General features: G+C 38.8%; 3 protein-coding genes across 9 annotated transcripts in view; 2 read left to right on the plus strand and 1 right to left on the minus strand.

Moving 5' to 3' along the window:
- Window positions 1-62: 62 nt before the first annotated feature.
- On the minus strand, window positions 63-10,693 carry dipk1aa (divergent protein kinase domain 1Aa). The gene is made up of 6 exons (XM_075484067.1): window positions 10,204-10,693; window positions 3,411-3,545; window positions 3,140-3,247; window positions 2,862-3,038; window positions 2,643-2,774; window positions 63-2,535 (listed from the first exon to the last, which is right to left on the minus strand). Exons 1-6 carry the CDS (start codon window positions 10,255-10,257, stop codon window positions 1,855-1,857), a joined length of 1,287 nt encoding a protein of 428 aa, XP_075340182.1. The 5' UTR covers window positions 10,258-10,693; the 3' UTR covers window positions 63-1,854.
- Window positions 10,661-23,335, plus strand: mtf2 (metal response element binding transcription factor 2). 2 transcript variants are annotated; one of them, XM_075484065.1, is made up of 15 exons: window positions 10,661-10,925; window positions 13,531-13,732; window positions 13,937-14,018; window positions 14,799-14,909; window positions 15,023-15,123; window positions 15,257-15,429; window positions 15,542-15,637; window positions 16,709-16,777; window positions 17,031-17,154; window positions 17,306-17,373; window positions 17,513-17,683; window positions 18,167-18,290; window positions 18,476-18,534; window positions 20,574-20,675; window positions 21,020-23,335. In XM_075484065.1, exons 1-15 carry the CDS (start codon window positions 10,882-10,884, stop codon window positions 21,393-21,395), a joined length of 1,902 nt encoding a protein of 633 aa, XP_075340180.1. In that variant the 5' UTR covers window positions 10,661-10,881; the 3' UTR covers window positions 21,396-23,335. The 2 variants fall into 2 exon arrangements, with proteins under 2 accessions (XP_075340180.1, XP_075340181.1); XM_075484066.1 differs by lacking the exon at window positions 10,661-10,925 and adding an exon at window positions 12,242-12,481.
- Window positions 23,336-23,517: 182 nt separating this feature from the next.
- Window positions 23,518-25,620, plus strand: part of ccdc18 (coiled-coil domain containing 18) — a 32,876-nt gene continuing 30,773 nt past the window's right edge. For 3 of the 6 annotated variants that reach the window (XM_075484069.1, XM_075484070.1, XM_075484075.1), the window contains exons 1-5: window positions 23,518-23,662; window positions 23,883-24,062; window positions 24,208-24,400; window positions 24,571-24,732; window positions 24,928-25,034. In XM_075484069.1, coding sequence (XP_075340184.1) covers window positions 24,293-24,400; window positions 24,571-24,732; window positions 24,928-25,034 — 377 coding nt within the window. In that variant the 5' untranslated portion in view covers window positions 23,518-23,662; window positions 23,883-24,062; window positions 24,208-24,292. The remainder of the gene's footprint in view (window positions 23,663-23,882; window positions 24,063-24,207; window positions 24,401-24,570; window positions 24,733-24,927; window positions 25,035-25,620) is intronic. The other 3 variants (XM_075484071.1, XM_075484072.1, XM_075484073.1) reach the window with 3 other exon arrangements.

Raw genomic sequence — 25,620 nt, forward strand, 5'->3', positions numbered from 1 at the left:
GTAAAGATTTCAGCACAATCTATTTTAAATCTGACAATCCTCAAAAATATTGCACGTTCCAGTGAAGTGGTACAGCTTTTAATTGTGCAAAGTCATGCTGGTTTCTTCACTAAGTAAACATTTTTGTAACAGCAGCACTGACCCCAGGCTTTACGGGTCACGTCTGTCTACATTTAAGTGAAATTGTCTGGTTGATTCATTTAGGCAATGTGTGGAAAGGGTAATGGAAAATGCTGTGTACAGCATCAGATGTGATGAAATTTAACAGATAAAATATTCATGACATATCTTCAACTGTGGCAACTTGACTTGAAATCCATAAATCACAATTTTACAAAGGGTTCTTACAGTGACAAAAACAACTAACCTTCACAAATGAAATGTATTAAGTTTTGTTTTCTTGATCATAAATGCAGCAGTGATGTTACAGGATCACATGTTTGAAATGCCCAGCATAGTGCTTAACACTGATATGCAGTACACAGGACCTCTGAAATACAGATGAACACTTTCATCTGGAAGCAAATCAACAGCAACCGTTCCTCCTCATTGCTACTGTGACAATGGAAAAGCTTCATTCTTGGACAACATTTTCAAAGAGTACAGCAGGTTCTTAACCAAGTGAGATGACCCGTCACAAAGGATAAGAGCTGTTGGAATTCTAAATGCAAAAGAAAGGATCTTCGTTGCCTCCTTTATCTTTTAGCATAGGACACACTGGGTGTGCATCTTTAATGGAAAAAAAAAAGAAAAGAGAATGCCATAATACAATTCCTTAGAGCAGCAACATTCAAAGTGACACTAGATTGTTTTCCACTAACTAGGATTCATGTAAACAATCGTAAGGACAGAAGGGTGAGCAATCAATACATTTCTTTAAAAAAAAAAAAAAAAAGTACTATGCCTCATGCACTTTGTTTTCCTCTGAATAGCTGTAGTTGGACTCTTGAAGATCCACGTTACAGCTTAGTGTAAATGTGGCTGGATTCTCTTTACAGTGCAGTTAAGTCAAGGTTAAAAGAAAAATATAGGACTAAACGTCTTCACTAGTTGACCCTAGTGTCACAGATCTAATTTAGTTTGGATCAGTTTTCTTGCCAATTACTTCTCTTAAAATACCAACACCAAATCTTCTGCAAAGTACAGCTGTTTTGAGTAACAATTATTCTATTTTCATTTTAATGTGAATGTTTTTTTTTTTTTTGCACCAACAGTGTAGCAAAAACAAAAACCCAGACAAAATAGTGCACTGTTGGTTTTAGTCCTTTTGGTGAATGTTTACAAAAAAAAAAGTAAAATATTTTATCCTAATTAAATCAATTTTACACCTTAAAAGATTTAATTTATTTACACTTAAAGTGGGAGTTTGGTCACTGGTTTGTAATCATGGTTTTCCTGAATGGAATAAATTATGATGAGTGACTGCAGACATCAACATGGTTTTCTGGCACAAAGAGTAATTTAGTAAGTCAGCTTTTCAGACTGACAGCAGAACATTATCTGTTTTTTTTTTGTTTTTTTTCAGCAATTCTGTCATAACATTCCATTGTGGTGAACAATACAATACAATACAATATAAAGTGTTTGAATTGAGAACTGATATCATTTTCCTAATGGCAACATGCAATCATCCAGTTGAAGTCTTACAAAAGTACTCAAATGAGACTTTCAGCCCCCAAAGCTTTGAAATTAGGATAGAGGAGGTAGGTCCACAACCAATCATTCATAAGTGTTGGAAGTTGATAAAAATGACTTGATAAACTATGCTACTCAGAAAATCACAGCATCTTTCCCACTTTGTTTAACCTGGTGAAGTCATGAGTAGCATTATTTCACAAGGACTTTCTGTCCTTGTCATGAGTCCTTGGTGTGTGAGATCTGTCTCCACAGAAGAGCTTTCAGATTGTTGAGGATAAGTGAGTGCTCCATGTCCATCTGTCCAGCATTTCCTCTGAGAGCCATACAGGCATACAGCTGCCTCTCAAGTTCCTCTCTCATCTCTGACGGCGCCCCACGCAAGAGGTAATCCTTCAATGTACTGCACGCCTTTGCCAAGTTTGGCTGAACTGGCTCCTCCCTGCACCGTTTCTCCGACAAGTCACATGATGTCTGGCAGTCCGCCCCGTACACACAGTCAGCATCCGTATCACACTTCAGGACTCGCATGGTGCGTCGGAACTCGTCCTCAGGAACGACTGCGCGTGTGTTGGTCAGACGGAGCTCGTGGCGGTCAGTGTACCCAAAGTGCGCTGCTGCCAGGTCACAGATCAGAAAGCTGCCGTAGGTGCCGTGGAAGATGTCCTCCACAAGCTCCAGCAGGCCCATGGAGATCTTAGCTTTGCGAGGCCAGGACGGGGTGAACCACTGGTCCATAGTGTGCTGTACACCACTGGGCACCCAGGAAACTAATGGCCAGGGAAGTGAGAAACCATACAGAGGCCCATATGGTATGCGTTCTGTCATGAACAGGTCTCCGCAATAGCCCAGGAGACGAGGAGTGTGTCCACGATCCTGAAGCAGCAGGCCGAGCAGCACCTCAAAGAATAGAGTAGAAATATGAGTCACCACAACAAAATACAGACTTTTCCATGCCGACAAATAAAACATATATGAAAACTCCCCCAAAAAACATAGCCAGATACCTCGTCCATTTGCAGGAGGGCCCATGTTGAGCGGGCCTCTGGCAGTGAGACCCGTCCATCTCTGTTGCCATCAGCGACAGAGAGGATCTGGCTGACAAGGTTGGCAAGGTTTGCCTGCTCCCCAAGCTTGGCCTGGTGGACAGAGAAAGACAATTCAGTCTTCAGTCCGTAATAGAATTAAGTCTATCCAGACTTTTATCATGTTAATGTGCCTTTTACCTTGATGTGATTAAAGACCATCTCTTTAAACTTCTCCACTGAGGTGCCTCTGGTAGGCTTGTCGAACAAGGGGGCTTCTCTACGTGGCTCCAGTTCTTCGCCCAGCTCGTAATGCACAACCTCCCCTAGCTTACAGCGGATGATCCCACTATGGTCTCCCCAGCTTCCTGTGTACACCTGGTAAACAGTAAAATGCCCAACAAACATGTAAGATTACAAAGAATCACAGGCAGCACTGTAGTAAATTAGGTTGGACAGAAAGAACATGTGCTTCATACCTGATTATTTGATTGTGTTGACAGACATCTGCCCATGTAGAGCGTTTCTTTGTCGCACAGACTGCTGCAAGCTGAGCCATCGATGATTCCCCTCCTGTATTTATCACACTTAGAAAATAAGAAAATATTATGAGCTTTTCAAGGTCTCAAACAAATTACACGACACGCAACATGTTTTAGAGGCTGCACAAGTCCGTTTGTATCTTGAGGCATATAAGGATAATTTTTAAGCCATACTGGGTTGCCATTTTTTTTATTTCAAATCACTCACAATGGCGTTCTTGCACTCATGTCCTTTGCACAGTTCTGTATAGGTAGAGTATTGCACATAGAGTACCCAGCTGCCCACCAGCACAGTCAGCCATGTAAGAAACAGGTACTTCACCCGCACAAAGGAAATCCGAGCCTGTGAGGGAAGGACAGAGACAAATGGACAATAAGAGATCCAGATTATGAAAATCTATCAAGGAACAGAGAAATATCAATTGATTTCACCCTGTTATAAGTTCTGTAATTATAAAACTATGTTTCCTTGTATCCAGATTTGAGTGAAATGTCGTTTAAAACATATTACAGAAGCACAGTGCACTAACAGAGTGTTGATCTAAGACAGAAAGTCAACTTGATCACAATATGAGTGACTATGGTAACAAAATGAGGTCTCCCATGACAGGGTGCTGGCTGTCTTGTTAGTCACTGTGCAATAATCAAGGTTATAAATTATTTTGGTTGTGAAGTTTCAGTTGTTGCAGAGTGACAGTTATGGTTTGTTAAAATAAATCTAATCATTTGCTGGAGTCACAGGATGCACCCATCACATGTTTTACAATAACCTTCTAAACAGATGTCCCATTGTTTCTGTCAATGCACTCAGTAACTTATTCTCTCTATGGTGATAACTATGGGCAAGGTGGAACGGAAACATATATAACTATACATAACACTATGCCTCTGAGAACTAAATTGTCATAACAAATGATAATTCTTATACTATATATGATTAAAGAAAGCAATAGCCTGATCCTGTGCGAAAGACAGCTTTGGAACCCCTGAAGCTTATTATACAAGGAAGAATGTTGCATTAGCTGATAAATAAAATTAACAACACTGCACATCCTTTACAGAACATAGTGATTAACCAACATAGTATCTTCAAGCAGAGGCTTCTTCAGCTCCATCGTTATAAGGGCTGGTACAAAAAGTCATTCCTGTCTACAACAATAGCTTTACTAAATGACTCTGTAGGTACTGTTGTATCTCTCACTCTCCCAAGATTTTAAGATGTATTCATTATACAGCAATGATATGTTTTTTTGCATATAAATGAAGCATTATTCAGTTACATTCAAAACAATATGCATCCAAAATCGCAATATCCACATTTAATGAGAGGGAAAAAAAACCCCGCTCACATCAAGCATAGAATTTGTTCAGGGATGAGATCATTTGCAATGACTTAGACATGGTTCATCTTGTTCCAGTCATACTTTGAGATCAAAACTATCTGTAGGCACATTTCATAAATGAGGCCCCATGTTACACTGGAGCTACAGGAAAGGTCAGGGGTTCACCAAACAGCTGAAAACAAAAAGCACTGCTGAAACATTCATATCAAACAAAACTTCAGTTAATTTTTATCCAAGGACTCTGCTGACTGCACTGGGGAGGATAAAGTCATTTTGGTTCTCACTTTGATAACATGGCAGGAACGGCTTATTTCATGTATTTTCATCTTCAGCACAGTTTCCAAATCCCAACAAAATACTGTACGAAGCCAGTGTGGCAAAGAGCAAGTCAGTCATCTTTTCATCTTTGATGTGCGCTGATTACAGTTGTGTGTAAACAGGATGGAAGAACTTTCGGTTTTGAGTCCATACAAACTGCAGCAAAAATAAAAACATGATTTATAATCGGTCTTAAATTCAGATTCATCCTTGCTTTTATGGAAAAGAACACAACACTTCAAGAGTATGTTTACTAAAGTACGACAGGGAGATAAATGTAAGAGTAAGATATAAATGCAAATTCACAGCACAAACGTCTTCAAGTTACTTAAATGGTGTTTTGTCTGATAATGCTGCGGTTGTAAAAAAAAAAAAAAAAAAAATCAGGATTTCATTAGAGCAGAGCGACAGTAAGGAAATGCCTAAAGCAACTGTGAGTTCACGGTCTTAATGGGATGATTTTCACACACATCACAATTTTTGATGAGTTGAGCTGTCTGACAAAAGATACAGTAAAATATTAATTAGAGCAACTTTCTATTATGTTTTACTATTTTAAAAAAATGTAATCAAACCTTTAGCAACAGCTTCATGTTGGAGCTGCAGAGATGCCTCACCTGTAGAGCTGCTTAGCTTTTAGCTTTATAACAGTGAATGTCCCCAAGAGATGAACAGACATATAGTGGGCCCTCAGGGGAAAATGATTTTTGGAGCACAAAGAGTACAAGTCAGATGTGACTGCTTTGGCATGTATAAAGGCACTCTACATCTAAAATTTGCCATCTGCACAGATCATAGCCGGACAATATAGTGGGATAAAAACACAGAGCACAACGGGGGGAGTGACTTTGAGTCATATGTGTTTGCTGACTGTCTGGTGATGCATTTTCAGCCATGAACAAGATGCAACCTCTGAGTTAAAGAAGTGAAGAGCTTGATTCTTCAACGATCCCTGTGGTACTTTTCCCTGTCCACTCTTTACTTGGATATGTGGTGTCTCTCTTAACTAGAAGAAAAATTTGACAAAATCAATTATCTATTATGTGCATGTTAGTTAAAAGGGTCAATACAATATAAGTTGTTTCAATGAAGATACTACATATATTGTGCATTTAGTCAATACAGCACTGCAAGTGTTTTGCACATGTATAGTGACCCAGGACATTATTTGACCAAGAAAACAATTTATATTTTTATGAGTGGAACAAAAAGGGACAAGGGACTATCCTTACAATGTATTATCATATCACCCAGCTGAGGTGGCAACATGTAGTACAACATATTGGCAATAACATCGATGATAATAGGAGCTGGTTATGAGTAGTGCAAGAAGAAAAATGGTTTAAGTGAAATTAAATGAGCTCACTCACAAAGTGCAAACTGAAGAGTTACCACCTGTCAACAATTACATTCAGTTACCCTCGTGAAGTATTAGCCTCTTAGAGTCCGGTTAATGCAGCACAGATGAAAGACCTGTTGTATCACTTCTTTTATAACGAGCTTCGATGATGAACGGTGCCTGAGAAATGATCCTTTACTTTCCAACTTTTCCCACCTCTCAATTCCACAAACCTGTCCTCATCATTTATGTCACTTGGGGAGTCATTAATATTGGACCTTTTGTTATCATATGGGATAAGTGCTTCTGTCAGTGAAAGATGTGACATTTGTATATTAGCTGCTGTACAGTTAAGTCCTCACTTCCTGTCTGTAATTACAGCTCAAACATCAGTTTTCTGCTGCTTTTAGAAATATTTATCTCATCAATTTGGATGAGCATGCTGTTATGTGTAGAGATGAGCTACTGACTCTTTTTAACTCTACCTGTACAAGCCTTTTAGATTCTGTTGCTCCCCTGAAGTTGAGGCGCACCATCACAGCCATGGTTAATTTTACAGCAATGTCTGTTAGACTACCAGTAAGCTGTCAAATCTGCCAAGACCACATTTAATTTTGATCTTGTGTCTGATAACAGTAAAAGGTCAAAGGTCCTCTTTAGTGGGGGGAGGTATTGCACTATAGCACTACAGGCAGTGCTATGGACAATATGTAGGACTAGTATTTTTAACTCGTGTCACTTTATTTTTACTTAACATCCCCTTACTTCACTTTATTTTTGTTCCTGATACTACTTTTTATTGAGTTTTGTGTTTGATTTATGCAAGTGCTGCTAAGTCCACAAATTTCTTTACGGATCAATAAAGTGTCTATCTGTCTAATCAATCAATCAAATCCCAGCAATTCCAGTCCCATCACACCCTCATCTGCCATCTGTAATTCTTTCCTTAAAGCTGCGGTCGGCAACTTTGTTTTAGTCATATTAGCTTGAACTGTCATGGGATTCTGGAAGTAGAATATTAAATAGGCTGTTTAGGAAAAATAACGAAATCTGTAGCTCCCTCTGAAGCCTGTAATCATGCTTGCAAAAACCGAGCGCTCCCGGCTGTTTTTAACCAATCAAGTTAGGGTGGAGGAATCCTACCTGTCAATCACAGCTTGTGCACAAGCTGCTGAGCATGAGTCTGCCCCAGCTTGTGTGCGCTCACACTGGCGTGAACTCACGTCCACAGAGGGGGAGGGGTTTGGGGGGCGATTCGGAGCTTGTTAGAGGTTGGGGGAGGGACCTGAAAGTTGTATCAGTTCGAATTTTCCGACTCGCAATTTTGAAAACCTGCCGACTGCAGCTTTAACTTCTTTATTGAAAAAAAAAAAAAAAAATACTCACCTCCATTCCTCACTAAACATAGTTAATGTTGATGACTCTTCCAGTCATCATAAGTGATCTGCTGTTCTGGAGCATTTTGAGCCCATTTCCCTGTCCTCCTAGTCCAGGGTGGTTAATATTGTACGGCCCATAAATTGTGCCTGTGACTGCATTCCCTCAAGACTTTTTAAAGAAATGTTTCTGGTTGCATTCCAGCTGGCTTTAAACATGCTGTTGTGCAGCCTTTATCAAAAAAGAGAACCTTGACCCCTCTGTCCATTCTAACTTTAGGCCCATCTCTAATTTGCCCTTTTTAATCAAAAGTTCTTGAGTATATAGTTTTTACTCGGCTGCAAACATCTATAATTAATCACAATGGCTATGAAAAATCCCAGACTGTTTTTTTAACCTCTTCACAGCACTGAATCTGCTCTATTACAAGTTTTTAATAATTTGATACTAACCACAGATTCTGGCTACTTTTGTGTCTAACAACCGCCTTTGATACCGTTGAACACTCCATCCTCTTTTCTCATTAAAAAAAAACAAGTAAGAATAAAAGGTTCTGCACTCCGATGGTTTCAGACGTTTTTCAGTCCATCTGGAAGGTTATTCCGAAGAGGCCCAACTCACCTGTGGAGTTCCTCAGGGTTCCAGTGCTCTTTTTTTTTCATATCTGCTTCAATCTTTGAGAGTCACAACATTTCCTTTCACTGTTTTGCTGAAGATGTCCAAGTTTTTTTACCCTTCAAATCCTCAAAGAGCAGTTCATTGTTGCCAATGCTTGCATATTTGAAAAACATCCAATCATGAAATTCCTAAAATTTAATTAAAATAAAACTGAAAGTGACTTGACTAACCTAACAGGCTGATTAGAAGATGAGTGATGATAACATGTCTAATGTTAGGCTCATTGAGTCCTTCCCAAATTAAGTTCCATGGGTCGTTGAACTTACGTCCAACAAACAAGCTTTGATATTCAAAAAGTATTTGTCCTTTATACTTAAAGGGATAGTTCGGGATATTTGACATGAATCTGTATGGCATCACCATAACCAGTGTCGTGCATTCAAACTGACTTACCCCCGACAGTGTCCTGTGAGCCGAGTTCTTGTCCAGTGTTGGTCAAGGCGAAAGTAGTCCGGCTTGTTTGCTGGGGTCAAGAAATTAGCGCGTTTTTCTTCCCAAAACAGTACGTGTGCTAAAGAGTGATTTATTTCATCACAAAAACCGAAGCCGGCAAAAGTCACTCCTCGTTATCACTTGGGCCCTACTGTCTCTCATTGTGTATCAGTGCGCACGTCATTCTGACCGCGAGCTGTGCGCACGAGTCTTTCTGTTCTTTGGCAGTGCTCAACACTGTCTTACTCTGCAGACAACTGGCCATCGGGTCACATGTTTTAGACCAGATCATAGCTGGATGTTCAGTGCATGTTTATCTAAATCCTGGAACCCTCTAAAATGTGATGAAAAAATTAACTTGCAAAGTTATCAATGTGAGCTTATAAAACTTCTTATTTTTGGTATGCTGGTTTGCATTATGAAGTGATATACTTTCACAATGACAAATCTCTTCTCCAATTTCATACTAACCAAAACAGGAACAGAAATCCCCATGGCAAACAAGACAGTATAGTATAAAAGTATAAACTGACTATACTGTTGTAACTCAGTGTGTCAAACCCCCCTGCATGAGTTCGTTGTACGGTTACAGGCAACAGGCATTTGGTACCAAAATGTGAGGGTTCAGACCTTATGAAATCAACCAATTCTGATTACTGCTGCCCAAACACTGTAGAGTGTAATAGAACAACTGTGCACTGTGAGTGAATGTTCTGACAGTCTTTTATATGTAAAGTGAGAAGAGAAATTAAAATTAAACCATATAAAATCATCTAAAGCAGGGGTTCTCACTGTCATGAGTTTCTCCTCAGACTCCCCAGAGTTTTGGAGGAAGACAAAAAAAATACCACCCTTGCTCCACTTTGGCTCATTAGTTTTTCCAAAAACCCTGGATGTCTACAGGATCGGGATGTTGTTATCTAATCCCTTAGACATTTAGCAAGAGAGCAAACACAGCTATGAACTGTTTGGCATACACTAAAAACAAAAATGGTCCGATGTATGGTTTTTGACAGAGGGTAAAAGTTCAAATTCTCCAAGAACTAGTGTATCTGAGCTCTTAAACCACACCAACAACATTTCGGCTATTCCTTTGGTAACTGATCTAACATCTCCTCCCTTCCATTCACTGAGCCTCGCCTAAAATTGTCTGGAGTCTCTTGGGCCCACATCCCACTTTGAACAACCACTCATCTAAACAGAGATCCCTTTCTGGCTAGTTTTTTCGTCCTGGCATGGATTACCGATTTTCTACTCACATGTTGGAGACACTATCAGAGGCAGGCCTGCACTTTGCTCTCTGCTGACTACTCTGTGTCAGCAGACCGGCGGTCAACCTTCAGTTTCAACAGGATTCACATTCATCAGGTATTTCGAACCAGCACAACAACCACCAGAGCAGCCCGACGCTGCCAGCTGTCAGTCTGATGTGACAGCGCCAAACAAACACGTTCGCTTCATTTGAAATGATATACAATCTGTTTATCACAGCCATTTTCGAACAGATGTCTTACCTGAAAGTAAAAAGACTTTTTCACCCAGGCCCGTGGAAACAGACCCCTCGCCATCACAAAAATAGATCATCTCAATACGCGGACCTGGCTAGTGGAGATCATCCAAACATCACAGGAGAAAGCGTCTTCATCATCAAATGAGTGGCGCAAGAAGAAATGACAGCATATTGCCCGATTCCAGCCTCAGCTCGACCCACGGCTCCGCGTTGTCTTGTCCGTGTAAATCGCCCTGGTATTCCACTCTCCCTGCACCTCTGCCCTTTGCAGCATTTGAGCTGCCGATTTTCAAGAAAAGCGACATACCTTCAGCTGGGAGAGAGAAAAGAAAGAGAGAGAGAAAGAAAAACCTATGCTCATGGCGCACGCGCAATTTATTGGTCCACCAATCAAACGTCTTCTCAAGCTGTCGTAACCAGACTCATAAAGATTGCGATTCAAATATCAGCCAATGGTGTGTGACATCGTGTGTCGACATCGTGGATTTATTATGAGCAATCCTGAGTAGTTTTTAAACTATCAAGGTATTGCAATGTGGAGCTCCATTTGCGCCAAGATTATTCCCCTTCCCATGGTGGCCTAGAGGGGTCAACGCAATACAAAAGTCAAAACACAAACAACACACAAGCCACAATGGAAGTTCCACTACAACGGAGGTGAGCAGCGTTCGGGTCCAAGCGGATGGACAGAGGAAAAGCGGGAGAGGTGTCCAAGATGTTTGAGAAGTAAGTGAAACACTGACGCAAGATCATGTTTATCAATGTTGTCCTGACAAAAACTATTTGTCAATTGAACTTTATTCTATACATCTGTAGTTTGCTTCAACTGTCTCCAAATGTCATGTCATTTGACCGTGTTCTTTTGTGAGCATATGCATGTTTTTCTAATATGTTGTTTGACTGTGTCATAATAAATATTGATTTCTGTGTAAAATTGAAATTGACAGTTTACGAAATATATTCAAACATACATAAATCCTCAAATCAATATGTAAAGAAATGGTAGAAAAATATAAAAAATGTATTTAGGAAATGATAAATGTTTAAAATAATTAATATTTCTACTTAAATTATTTGTATTAATTCAACTTTGTGTTGATTTACTTATTTACTCACTTGTATTTAATTTGTGTTCATTTAGCAATTTCATTCATAATAATTTCCATAATTAAGCAAAAATGCATAAAAAAATTTGTAAAGAAAATGGAAATAGATACACTAGGGAAGATATTGCAAAAAAAAAGATTTTGCAAGACTGAAAATAAAGAAAAAAGATAAAACATGTCCAGGAACATAAGTGAGAGTAATATTCAAAGGAAAAAATATAGATAAATATGAGGATGAAATATAAATTGATAAGAATTATTATTTGATAGAAAAAAAAGACACTGTCAAACAACCCTGTGAGACTGGTAAAATGACATGACAAGACAACATGGTGGAACAACACAAGGTAACATCAAATGATACAATTCAAATGTTTAATCCATTTCAGCTGACACAGTCAAATGTTTTGTTTGGATAGTTCTTTACATTGGCAATATAGTTTTGCCACAAATGCTGTTCAAACTGACATAAACATGGACAAATGTTTTGTCACATGTTTAATGGGCAAAAACAGTATGTACGCTTCAGAATTTTGGCACAAATGGAACCCCATACTGCACTATTACTTTCACAATAAAAGTCAAATTGTTGCTGTAGCCCTTGAAGTATAATTTACAAAGCTGTCAACATCATGCTGTATCGTCGTCGAATGTTAAAATTTCTCCAACACTGTTTTGGTGAAAATTTGGTGTTCTTAAAAAAAAAACCATTTAATCAGAGGAAATATACAAACTTTTATGAAAAACATCTTAGAATTAGTTTTTTTCTTTGTTTTTAAAAAAAATCCAAAGTTACAGATTAAAAACTAAAAAAGAAGAAAAAAATCTAAACACAAAAAGCTATTATGCTTCCTTAAGGGGCGGATATGCTGTGCTTACTCTGCCTACAATTTCAAAATGTTTGAAAAATGGTGTCGGCAGCACCGAGAAGCAGCAGCGGTGGTTTAAGCGCTTCCCACAATGCACTCCCCGAACATCAGCGGGAAACCAAAATGGCGAACGTGCAAGGGGAAAATGAGTCGTTTGTTATTTTCTGAGGAATGCACGAGTTTTGCAAGTTCTCGGAGTAGTCCTTAGAGACAAATTCAAACACAAGAGGAGCGGGAAAACAACGTCACGCCTATCAAGATATTTTGTCATACGAAGCATTTGTTGAAGCGGAGGTGACCGAATGAGGTATTGTTGTCATGTTTTCCTCCCTTTAGTGTGTGTGTGTGTGTGTGTGTGTGTGTGTGTGTGTGTGTGTGTGTGTGTGTGTGTGTGTGTGTGTATATATATATATATATATATATGTGTGTGTGTGTGTGTGTGTGTGTGGGTGTGGGTGGGTGGGTGGGTGGGTGGGTGGGGGGGTGACCGATGGTCAGCGACCTGGCCGGGGTTATGCCTTTGCATGTGGACTGTTCTTGCTCTCATGACGTGCTTTTTAGATTTTCATACACAAGTCACTTTTAATAATGCTTCCTAATCCAAAACTGACCCTTTATTCTTTCCAATGGCTGGTATTCTGTTCACTCATTATCCGAACAAAGGGAGCCCAGTATTGACGGACAGTAGCTTTAAGGGTAAATGTGAAACTACATGAAAAATTCACAGAAAAACAAACTATTAGAGGTTACACTTGCATAAATAATACGACAACTGTCAGACTTTGAATTAAATGCCAGAGTTTAAAACGGCATTCAGAAACCTTTACCCTTGGTTTTGTTTTTTCAAATTGGAATACTTAACAGCTAGCTTTTAGTCAATTACCAGTAAACACTAATTATGAGTATAATCACTTGTTGTGTGTGACCACTGGAGGTGAAATGGCATGCTTTCTCCCCAGTGTTTTGTAGGCTACTCTGAATCACACAATGCACCTTTGTACTTTCGCAGTCTTTTCTACACATGGCAGGATTCTGTTTTAGTGGAAAAGCAAATACGCCTGTATATGATTCCAGTTGGTTGCTAGAAAGGGGACAAAAAGCATTGCCTCAACTAATTGTGTTAATAATATTATTGGTATTTTTTTAAGTCACAGAAATAAGTGTTTTTTGTTAGTTTTTTTTCTGCCTGCATTTTCACCTTGCCTTTCAAAGGAAAATAACACGGTGCAACTTAAACAGTTGGTAGATGTCAAATAGAAGTAAATGGCATTTAGGTGGTGGAGAAATATAACCAATTCAGTTAATCCATATTGTAAATGCATTTCTTCCTATTCTGTTGCCCCTCCCCCTTTCCAGAGACTCAGGGGTTGTGGATCACCTGTCTGTCCATCACAGAGCTCACCCACAGCAGCAAGAGCAGGCTGTGTCCTTGTCACCTAGCAGCCTATCTGCAAGAGGTGAGTATGGAGAAGACGGCATGTCTGCCAGGTTTACAGAAGGGCAGGATGTTTTGGCTCGGTGGTCAGATGGTTTGTTCTACTTGGGGACAATCACAAAGGTTAGTGTGAGGGAAGCACTGCTTCCGGTACTCTAATAAATTTGTCATCATTTTGTTTAATCTCTTAAATTGCTCAACTGTTGGCCTTTAGCAATAGCTGCTGTCAGCCACAGTTTTTCCTTTTTTTTTTAATAAAATTTTCGTTTTGTAAAATGGCTTTAAATTTAATTTTAGAAACGAATACATCTCTATTTTCCTTTTCAGATAGACCGGGATAAGCAGCGATGCTTTGTAGTTTTTGAAGATCGTTCCAAGTCTTGGGTTCTTTGGAAGGACATACAGACAGGTGGGTTTTTCCAGCTTTAAGGTTAGCATGTTTGTCATATATTTGAAGCTAACTACTTAATTTTATATAGTTGTTTATCTTTTTTTGAGAATCTAAAGATATATGTTGAATGTTTTAAGCTGTAATTTCTGAATTACTTTAATCTGAAAGACTTATCTCCCTCCGCTTGTTACTAACAGTTAACTGTCCACTGTATCAGTGTAGTAGCAGTGTAGTCCCACAAACCAAGATCAACATAGAATAGAATAGATAGATAGATAGATAAATACTTTATTCATCCCAATTTGGGAAATTGTTTTGTTGCAGCAGCATACACTAAAAGATATGAAAACAATTAAAGTAAAAACAAGCAAATAGAAATACATGTATTCTATAGAATAGAATAGAAATGGAATAGAACATACTTTATTCATCCCCCAGTGGGGGAAATTCAAAGGTACCCAAAGAAAATGGGGTCTTTCCACTTTAAACCTGTCAGTTGGAATACAAATATGACACGAATCCTTTGTAGAATAAAGCTTCACTTGATTTGTTGTGTATTTTTTTTTAATAAAAAATTATTTAAAACATAAAATAGAATCATGAGTTGCTCTGATCACTTCTATTATTATAGTTGGGATTTACTAATATTTTATTATTGTACACAGTATTCCTGTAGTCACATAAACCTCAGAAGGTTCTGTTGCCAAAATAAATTTCAAGTCACGATAAGCTACCACTAAATGTGTACAAGCCCTGATGTTTAGATTTTCTGACCCTTACCACTTCTATTGGTTTCAGGGAATGAAGATGACGAGGATGACGAGGACGATGACATTGTGTGCTCTATATGCCAGGATGAAACTTCAGAGGAACCCAACGAGATTGTTATTTGTGACAAATGTGGACAAGGTAACTTGTAATAAACTAATCTGTCAATCTTCATTTCTGCCAATAAGGGCATTTTGTTTATAGTGTTTACATGTGCAAGTGTGTATAAATGCATTGATTATTTTTTTTTTTAGGCTACCATCAGCTGTGTCACTCCCCCATCATCCATGCTGCCGTTATTGACTCTGATGACAAGTGGCTGTGCTCAGAATGCGAACTGGCCTCTATACCTAAGGTATAGGTTTGATTTCTATATAATTTTTTAATATAATATAAATGCATGAAACCTTTTCAGTTGTTGTTTAAAGTGTGTTGCAATATTGTGATTGTGATCTATAAATTGTGCTTTTTGTCTTTGTGGTTCACAGAGGGGGAATGCACACAAGAGGGCAGCAACTGATAGAAGCTTTTTGCCGCAAGAACCGCAGCAACATATGCAAGTGCATCTGTCCTTCCCATACAATCTGGAAAAACTGGTGTGGGACCAGGGCCACAAAACTAACATCCAGCAGTGTTACTGCTACTGTGGAGGTCCAGGAGAGTGAGTTACACAGTGAATATTACAAAAACACCTGAGAATTTGCTGACCAGGACATCAGATTAAATAAGAAATCACAACATATACTAATTTGTCCTCGTCTTTTTATTTGTAGCTGGTACCTGAAGATGCTGCAGTGTAACAGGTGTCAGCAGTGGTTCCACGAAGCCTGTCTCCATTGCCTACAGATGCCCATGCTCTACGGAGATAGGTGCAAACAGTCATTACTTTTAAAAGTATACTGCCCCATAAGTGAAATGTTTATTTGCATTTGGCTACCACCACCTCAAACAGAACCTTTGACAGACATGTCTGAGACATACGTTATCAGTTTTGAGTGAAACATGGTTGAGGTTCTAAATGACACTGAGATTTATCCAGAATCAGAATCAGAAAAGATTTTATTACCAAGTAATTTTCACATCACAAGGAATTTGGCCTGGTCTGTTTGGTGCAATATAATAAAATGTAAAATAATAAAAATATATGTACAAAGTATTATTAAGCTGAGGGCAGAAGAGTGCGTTAATGTAACGCAGATTTAAAGCTTTGGAGACCAAAAGTGGTCTGTAAAACAATGTCAGTTTACAATTATATTTGCTTTTTTAAATAAAAGTTTGGCTAAATTCTGATATTTTTCATAACTGTTCTATTCACCGACTAGATGACACTGGATAAGAAATAATGTATTTGCATTACTGCTTCTGCGTTTGGGTCAGTTGCATCGATCATTTATCTTGTCCTTATCCAGCTGTATGGATGTAGTTGCACCATGGCACAGATGTAGGTACATTTAGGTTCAAGCCACCTCAGAGGCTCTTATACCACTTATGTAAAATTTAAAGTGGCATAAAATGAACAGAAAAAATAATAAATCTCTAACCAGTCTTTTTCATAACGGTTAATTAAAGAAACTTGGCAAAGCTGCATTTGGAAAATGTTGGAACAGTTCAGATGGATGATGTGAGCAGCTGATGTGCCACAATTCTCATGTCACTTGCGTCACACTATCTGACGTCTTACTAATTGATATTGTTCAATTGTTGATATAAGATTTTATTGAACTCATCTTGACATCATTTTACTTTTGCTGGACCTTGTGTTAAGTTGTGATGTTCAATTATTTGCTAAGTGCTAAAATGGTTTTCACCTACACTTTTTTTTTCCCCAGATGTCAGAAAACAAAATGGTATCATTGGAGGCTTCAACTTGCCCCTTAGGTCACATGATTTTGCTGTGTAACAAAGCCAGCTGATGAGGTGCTTTTTTTTTTTGTCTTCAGGTTTTATGTGTTTATCTGTTCAGTTTGCAACGGTGGACCAGAGTACCTCGACCGCCTGCCTCTCAGCTGGTAAGTGAATTTTTAGATGTGACTGAGATGCATAGCCTTTGGTTAAAAGGATAGTATAATGAAATAAGGACGTCAAGATTAAAATAGAGTATACTTTGTCACAGTGTACACCCGATGTCACAGACTCATGTTAAAATCTTACCAGTGGTTTGTTATTTCCCCCTCTCTTTTCTTAAAGCCATTCTAACAATTGTTGTAAGTGTATTTTGCATTTTTCAGGCAGCCTGATAAGTGTTTTTATTAAATATTTCAGGAAAGACGTCACACACCTGAGCCTATACAACTTGAGTGTGATTCACAAGAAGAAATATTTTGACTCTGAGATGGACTTGATGGCTTACATAAATGACAACTGGGAGCTGCTGCAGCTCGGGGAGGTGAGGACAGTGGACTCTTATAGACCTAGATTCTTGTATTTTCTAAAATTATCAAATGCCAGAAAAACACACTGTTGCCTTCTTCTGAAGTGCTTATTATTTTGAAATGATAAATTTCTGTTATGTCAACTTTGCTCCTCCGTTCCTACAGCTCGCCAACACTCCAAGATCCGAGCGATATGAAAATGTTCTTGAGGCCTTAAACAACAATAGCTGCTTGTAAGTTGATGTATTGCATAATCTGTGCTTAAAAATCACACATTATGTGAACAGCCTTTGTTATCTCATTATTCCCTGTATTTTCACTCACTCTGTCTGCATTTCTTTTTCACTCACTTTCTTCTCTTATCTCTTCAAGGTTCATGTCTGGGAAGGAGGTAAAGAAAAAGAAGCACTTGTTTGGCCTAAGAATCCGTTTCCCTCCTGCTGCCCCCAACTACGATGAGCCAACCAACAGAGTGATGGAGAACGCTTCACATGAGATCACCATCAAGGGGTGCAAGTCTACCAAAGCACTGTCTGGAACGAGGTGAGATTTTGCTAATTTTCCTTCTAACTCTTCACACATTAAACAAACTGCATATCTGATACTCTCAAAGGAATTTGAGGGGGATCTCTGTGAGTTGGTGAAAACATGACTTCATGAATTACTTACAGATGACTTTGGCCAATGAAAGAGATTGCTGCTTTTAGTAATCACACGCTGTGAGATTTTTCACATGCCATCTTAGCTGTTTACATTACTCCCTTCACTCCCCAGGCAGCTGCATGTGATGTCATCCACCCTTTTGCCACTAATGGATTTGTTTGGTTTAACTTTTAAATGCTGAGTTGTTCAATTGGTCTAAAGCTGAAACAAAGCAAGAGTACAGACTAAGTAATAAAACAGAAAAAAATTCCATCCTCTTAATAATTTCATGTCTAACTGCTTAACAGTTACGCTCATTTAATTCACAACTGTCATCACTTGTGAAACCGTTTTGAAATGTTGTTGTTGCCGTTTCTCTTAAAGTCCCAGTGCTTTAACCAATGGCACAGAGAAGAAGAAGAAGAAAAAAAAGAAAAAGAGGAAGCAAGCAACGCGTTCTCTGGAGAGTCTGGATAAACCACAACGCTCCACTGAGCTTTTGTCTCAGGTGTGTATACATGTTTGTTTTTAATAATGTATACCTTAGGGGGTGTGAGCTTTGTTTTGGGATGTTGGGTATTTTTGGATTGCTGTCTTATATAAGTGTGAACACATGCAGCCGTTCTTGTGGGAAAATTAAACATTTACAGTAGACGTTAGCAAAGTGCTAATAATTTGAATTTGGTTTGGCAGGAAACGAGAAGACCTCTCCCACTGGAGCCCCATGTGCTAGATCATTTAACTTCTATCAAGTAAGTGAAATTGTATTCATGACTGTTCCACTGTTTAGTGTCAAGCTACTTTACAATATGGCTGCACAGTATATAGTTGCAGCATGTACACAGTGATGTGTACTAAATTCCAACTCCTTTACCATTAATTTACACCACCATGCAAACTGATCGACTCCACTCTGACACTTTCCTGCTCAGTTAACTGTGATGGTAAGGGGAGGCAATGCACTGTCAATGGTGAATTACCACAAAGCTACAAAAGCAAGTTAATGTGTATGTGAGCGCACACATGTGTGCTTAAGGTTGGGGTGCTTCAGAGCTAGAAAAAATACCATCAATTGCTTTGACAGACAGGCAATCATTTTTAGCATGGTTATGTCAAGAATTCATAGTTGCAATAACATGGGATGTTGCTGAAGATCTACCAAAAAGTCCTATGAAAGCTTTTCTTGCACACCTCGCATAAACATATGACCTCACTCAGTGAAGAGATGAATGATATATCCATATGTACCTTGCACTTTTTACAGCAGAGCCTTCTCTAAAGCCAATGTCACACATGCACTGTAGTCTTGAAGTGTTAAAGATGTTTTGGACTGGTAGCGTGTGAGAAATTTAATTTCAGTATTCACTCTGGACTACTTGTGGAGATTCTCCACCCTGCTCCCTATTAGAATCTTCAGGAGGTGAGACAAGTGTGTAAGGGTAGCAGCCAACTTTCCTGTGCATTTATTGCAAGCTGCTGCTTCATGCTTTTTTATGCTAGCCTGTGAGTTGCTTTCCACTCACTTGTTAATATTATGTTCAGATACACGTTGTGCTGATATCAACACAAAAACCTATTCCAAAGCCTCATTCTCCATTCTTGAAATGCTTTAAACATAATAGTGATTCCCAAATCATACTTTTTACATCGCTTTCTGCATCCTGAAAGTTCACTCCCTTTCCTATTCAGTTAGTGCAATTTGTGCCATCAGATATCACTACGTCCTATACATTCTTTGAGTTTTTATTTTAAATTGAACTTTGCAAGCTGCAAAAGAATGACATTTGAGCACATAGCAGGGGAACAGGAAGTTGTAGGTGCAAAGAGAAACGCAGGAAATGTATGGAAATATTTTGGCTACAGAAGAGATTATGTCAGCTAGCATAAGTACTTTGTTGGCAGTGTCCAGCAATTGTTGCTGCAACATGACATATTAGATCGTTGACTTGGATTGTTGGATTACAGGAGAGCGACTGGGTCATTGTAAATTACTTAATTTATTAAACCACCAGATTTTTCCCTCGTAAATCAGAGTGCAGTCACAGCACTCAATCATTCTAGAATATTTTTTTTTCTCAGATTAAGTTATTCAAGTCATTTCTGTATTTTCATATTGTAAAATATAACAGAAAAATTTTGGTGTTTAAAGCTGCAGTCTGCAAGATTTGTTGTTGTCATACGTAAAGTCCTACTTTTTGGCATTTTAAGAGTTTACATGATCTATCAGAACGCTTGAAGTTGAAAACGGTGACCTCCGTAGTCGCAAAATGCAAGAAATGCTTATTTTTTTAACCGAAAAATAAAAAGTTATTCAACTTCCTGTCCCGCCCCATCAAAACACATGAGAACTCGTGCACGTAGACGTGCACGCCAGATGCGCCTACACGACTCCTCATTCATCAACTCACCTGTCATTTGCGATCATGGAAGACACAGTAAGTAGACTAGCCCGTAATGAAGTTCAATAGTCCAGATAAATAAGCGTGGGGACGAGCCTACCTTGTATCGCGCGTGCACAATCGGTGATTGACAGGCAACAGAGCCCAGCTCGTAAACCTGATTGGTTACCTTTTACCGGTCCGGTCTGCAATTTTGTAAACAAACCTGCTGGCTTTGGAGGGACCTAGCGGGACATATAGGGGACCTAGAGAACTCTTTTTTTTTTTTTGTATTGGGGTATTTAATGTACTACTTTCAGAATCCCCGGACAGTTCCAGGCATTATGCTTGAAAAAGAGTTGCAGACTGCAGCTTTAAACTCCTGTTTCTCTTTTTTATTTCCACATCACCAGAAGTGAGAGGTCTCTATTTTCTTCAAGAACTTCAGATGTGGAATCCATCGGAGCCCTCAGCACCTCAGAAACTACCTCAACTAGTATTTCAAGACAGTCCAGGTAATTCATGCCACAAAACTGCAACATTATATGGTAAACATCATAGCTGCATCACATAAGAGTGTTAGTCTTTATGTGACATTTAACATTTGGTCATTTAGCAGACACTTTTATCCAAGCTACTTACAAATGAGCAATATACATTTAAGCTTCAAAGCAGTAAGAAACCCTCATAACATGTTAGTATTAGCATGCATAAGCATCGCGGCCAGGTAGAGAACCATTCAAAAGGCCTCAGACTGTCTTGTTTTTCCCTAGACACCAAACCTAGTTTGTTTTTGTAATTGCTGAGAGAATTAATCGCAGTTTTCATTATTCTCCTTTTCTTAAAAAATGTACTCCAGCCTCTGTAGTTCCAGCAAGACGCTTACCACAGCCAGCCACATGCCCATCTCCTCTCCACCTTTAAAAAGGAAACGTGGACGGCCACGACGGGCCCTGCAGCCCCCCAACACAGAGATCCCCCCGACCAGCCAAGCAGACAAAAACCCCTCAGCTGCAGAGATGCTAAGCACCCTCCCAGGGCTTCACTCCACAGACATAATTCACGGCATGGACCCCAACAGTCAGCTCTCGCACCTCAAGAGCTCTATCAGCAGTTATTTCGGAGCAGCAGGGCGTCTGGCTTGCGGGGAGAAGTACAAAGTGTTGGCCCGACGGGTCACTCTTGATGGCAAGGTGCAGTATTTGGTGGAGTGGGAAGGAGTCACTGCCTCGTAAGCTTGTCTGTGTCATCATCACTGCTTTAGACTTAACCAGCATCTTCCAAGATACAAGTCTGTGCTGGTGACGTATTCAGAGCATTAATTGATTTAAATGCCCTTGCTTAGTTTAGACGAGAGACAGTTTTGCCTGTTAAGCCTTCTGTAAAGCCTACTGGTTCAATACAGTCCACAGCCATTATCAAGCATTTAAACACGTGTATAATCCTCATGTGATTAAACAGATAAGGATTGATACATGTTGGCAGTGTAATTAAACCATGCCAGTATTTTTGTTGTTTTGGTTTTAACTCGTTTTCTGCTTTGAGTGTTTACAGAAACTCCCATTTATTCAGGGGCAAATAATTGATCGGTACACTGAACCTGTAGGCTTTCCGTGATCTGTTATTGTGCTTAATTTTTAATCCAGTGATATGCTTTTCATTTCCAGACTTCTTGTTTTTGTTTTGTTTTGTTTTGTTTTTTTTGACCAAATGTGGTTGGTCAGGTAAAAAAAAAAAAAAAATTGTGATTCTTCCAGGATAAGAGAAAGAGGGGAAATTGGATGCTGCAATCAAGCAGGGAACAATTGAATACAACCTTTTTCCTACAAAATGTGATAAATAAAACTAGTCCTTTTACATCTGTGTCCCCTCCCTCTCTTATTCCAGCTATGAGTACCTCTTGTTGCCTTTGGCAGGTATATACTTTAGTTTTTGAAAATGGGCTCATTTTGTGAGCAATTGATGAGAAACTCAAACAAGAGGTGTGCTGCTGCAGATGTTTTTAATTAAATACAAAACTATACTACATTTCTTATTACCCCTCCTATTCTTTTTTTCCCACAACTCCTTTGTTCATTGCTGCAGATTTATTTTGTTATGTCATTTCTGGATTTACTTGCACACATTGGTTCTATTTTTTTAAGTAATCATCTTGTTTGGAACCAATTATTTAAGCTTGACAAACTTGGACAGGGCAGCGTTTATATTTCATGGTGAACTTATAATTTGATCTGCCCCCAACAGTTTAGATTTGAAATGTAAGTTGTTTTAAGCATTTTGATTTGCCATTGCTAAAATGACCTAAATTTAAAGGACCAGATTTTTGTCTTATACGTAAAGTGCTGCATAGGATGAATGCTATATACCCAGTTATATCATTATATTATACTGCCTATGCAACTTAGTCTTAGTTAAAATTTCTCTAAAATTGATGTAATTGGGCAACCTGGCTTGGCAGTGGAAAAATGATCACTATTATGCTTTCATGTTAAATTGTCTCAGGTGATGGACACAACAAAAATATACTTACATTGATGTCCATGGGTTTTTGTTTTTTAAAGCAGGTTCACTTTTTGGTTGGAGTGCTCGGATTAAGCCCCAAGACTTTCCTGCTTTGCACAGACCAATTGTTGATTCACACAAGATTTAGATGAAGGTTGTTCAGTTAATGTTGTAGGGCAGTTCTTTTTAATTCCATATTTTCTATTTGCCATTATTTTGTACTAAATTAACATAAGCCCCTCTTTTTTTCATTTTTCTTTTTTCATTCAAATTAGTTTGTCCTTGTTATTGTTTAAACAGAGTCAGAAAACAACCACTGGACAAGTTCAGAATGCTGTATGTTATTGCAACACGTAAATATTCAGTTAGTATGATTGTCTCTTTTTGGAGATATCTCTGGTTTTGTTAAGATGAACAGACTATTTTTTTATATTGACTCGTCTTCATTGTAGGGATGTAGTCCGTGCATTTGAAGCCTCTGTGTTCAGTGTATCTGCCTACATGTTGCTACCACCGGCTTTCAGCAGGCCTCTGTAGCCAAAGAACTACATGTAACGTTTTCTTTTGTCTTTCGAGATTCTTCTTAATACATTTTTTATACATCATTATATATGTTGACGTGTTACTTGTGAACCTGTTTTGTTAAAGTATAAATAAAAACTGATATTTTGAACAGTTGTGTTGTAACTTAGTATATTACCGCACATAGTAGAACGTCCAGTTGTCTTATATTTGTGAAACCACAGCACTTTATTCTGTTCTCGAATGTTGTCACTGTCGTTCCCCATCCACCAATCACATTATAGATAGTGTCGTTTTATCCAATCGCAAAGTATGTTATTAGATGGTGGGCGGAGACTAAATTTACAAACCGTTGTGGATACTGCAAACATGAAGCTACTTGAAAAGATTGGTTAAAGTTACAAATACGAATTTTGTATTTTCATAGCGTCAGGACAACAAAGTTAGCATGTCACTCAAAACATAAATGCTGTCTGACGTAAGTTTGGTAGCTTTTATTTAAATTAAGCGATAATGTTAATTTTATGTAGCTAGCCACCTGTTGATCTAAAGAACATCTTTGTTTATATTTAGAGAAGGTAGCTATGTGAGCTTGTTTGCAATTTCTACACTTTTTTGTTTGCATTTCTATCAGCACCATATTTGCTTTATACGTAGTTATTTATCTTTTTTGTCTCTTTTTTTTTTTACCGTTTCAGCTTTTGACCGAAGTTTAAGAAATGCTGATTGAGCGAGTGAAAGCTAACCTCAACAGGACTAGTCGTTGATTCACATCAGATGAAGAACGATTTTGATGTTTCAGAATGAGGAGAGATTAACCAAGCGTCTGATCAGTTTAAGGGGGAGCACAGCGAACCAAGTGTGGGACAGAAACTGAGGTGAGCTAAATACTATGACATAAACACAACCTGAACTAGATGAGTCTTGTTCTACAACTTTACATCTCGTTATATAGTACTACAACTTATTATGCTTAGTAGTATTTCCACCCCCCTTTCCCGATCTCCTCCTGATCCTTTCTAGGCGCCTATAAAGCCAGTCTGTGGGTCAAAATGGTTGGTGTGTTCAGCAGGGTCCTCATCTCCTTATCCAGACCCTGAGAAACGTGATGTTTGTCTGTCCCAGCAAGACTGTGCGCCAGGAGAGGACTCTCAGTAGGATTGCTGAGAGACGTGCTGTTGCTGGCAGTCTGAGTCCACCGTCCTGCAGCTCTAAGGTGATATTTATGCATGAAATATTAATTAGCCACAGAGATATGCAGTACTTTTACACCACTCACCATATTGCCCCATTTTACTTTGTGTGTACAGTGTATGAAAAAAAGATGAAACTGGTAACATAGCAATACGGTATACATTCACACCTGTGTTCTTCCCTGTTGTTCAGTCTGCGACATTCAGGGCCCAGTCAGCAGAGATGGAGTCCGTCTCTGCAAGGAAAAAGGTGGGCTGTGTGCGACAGGAGAACGCCTGCCTGACAATGCAGGACGAGCGACTCATCAGTTATCCAGATGCTTTGCAGTATGAACTAGCTACCTCCATGTCGCAGGTATGACACTCGTCCACACACAGGATTCATTTGAATTAAAAGCGTCCAGTAAATCACACTTTGTGTGCCTTAGACAGCGACAATGCTAAATTTTCTTTTTGTTTAAAATGTCAAGACAAAAACCAAATAAATAAATAAACTGTCTCATAAACAGAAAGGGTAAATGGATGAATGTAATGTGCTTTTCTTTAACAGCCCTGTCTCAAAGGCGCAAGGATGGGGGTTAATCAAAGTATGGCAAGCATGAGTGAACAGATTCGGCAGCTGGAAGCAGAGCTGGAGACTCAGGCCAAAGAACTAAAGTAACACCATCGCCTCAGTATAGATTTGTTTTTTAGTTGTTGCTCATTTTTTTACTGTAAGATGGCAATTGCATGCTTATTTATATAGTCTGTATAGGGGAGAGTTGGGTAAGATCAGACACTTTTTACTTATGCTGTCCTGGAGGCAAGGAAAAATTACACAGAAATGGAATGATAACATATATGTTTATTTCAGGATGCATCCTATCAAATGAAATTATCAGAATGTATCTCTGACAAAGCTGTCCAAAATAATGACTTCTCAAAAAAACTGCTCTTGAGGCTCAACTTGCCACAGGTTAGGGGTAACTTGAACCGAGTCAGTGTGTAAGTTGAGACATCTGGGGGTAAACTGACCATCTGAGTTTTGAAATGTAAACCTGAGCATATTGTGCAAACAAACAGTTGTAAGAGTTTTGAACTTGTGAGAACAAACCACCAGTTAGTTTCAAACCCATATTACCATTTATTCAAAACAACTATTCAATATTCCAACTGTTTGCAGCCTCTGGATAAAGGCTCTAGCATGGTTGCTGCGTCTGCTCGCGCGAGCGGTGTTGATGATGTCACGAGTTCGTGCCCGCCA

Source organism: Odontesthes bonariensis, chromosome 14 (genome assembly GCF_027942865.1).
Source record: "Odontesthes bonariensis isolate fOdoBon6 chromosome 14, fOdoBon6.hap1, whole genome shotgun sequence".
NCBI classification, from domain to species: Eukaryota; Metazoa; Chordata; class Actinopteri; order Atheriniformes; family Atherinopsidae; genus Odontesthes; species Odontesthes bonariensis.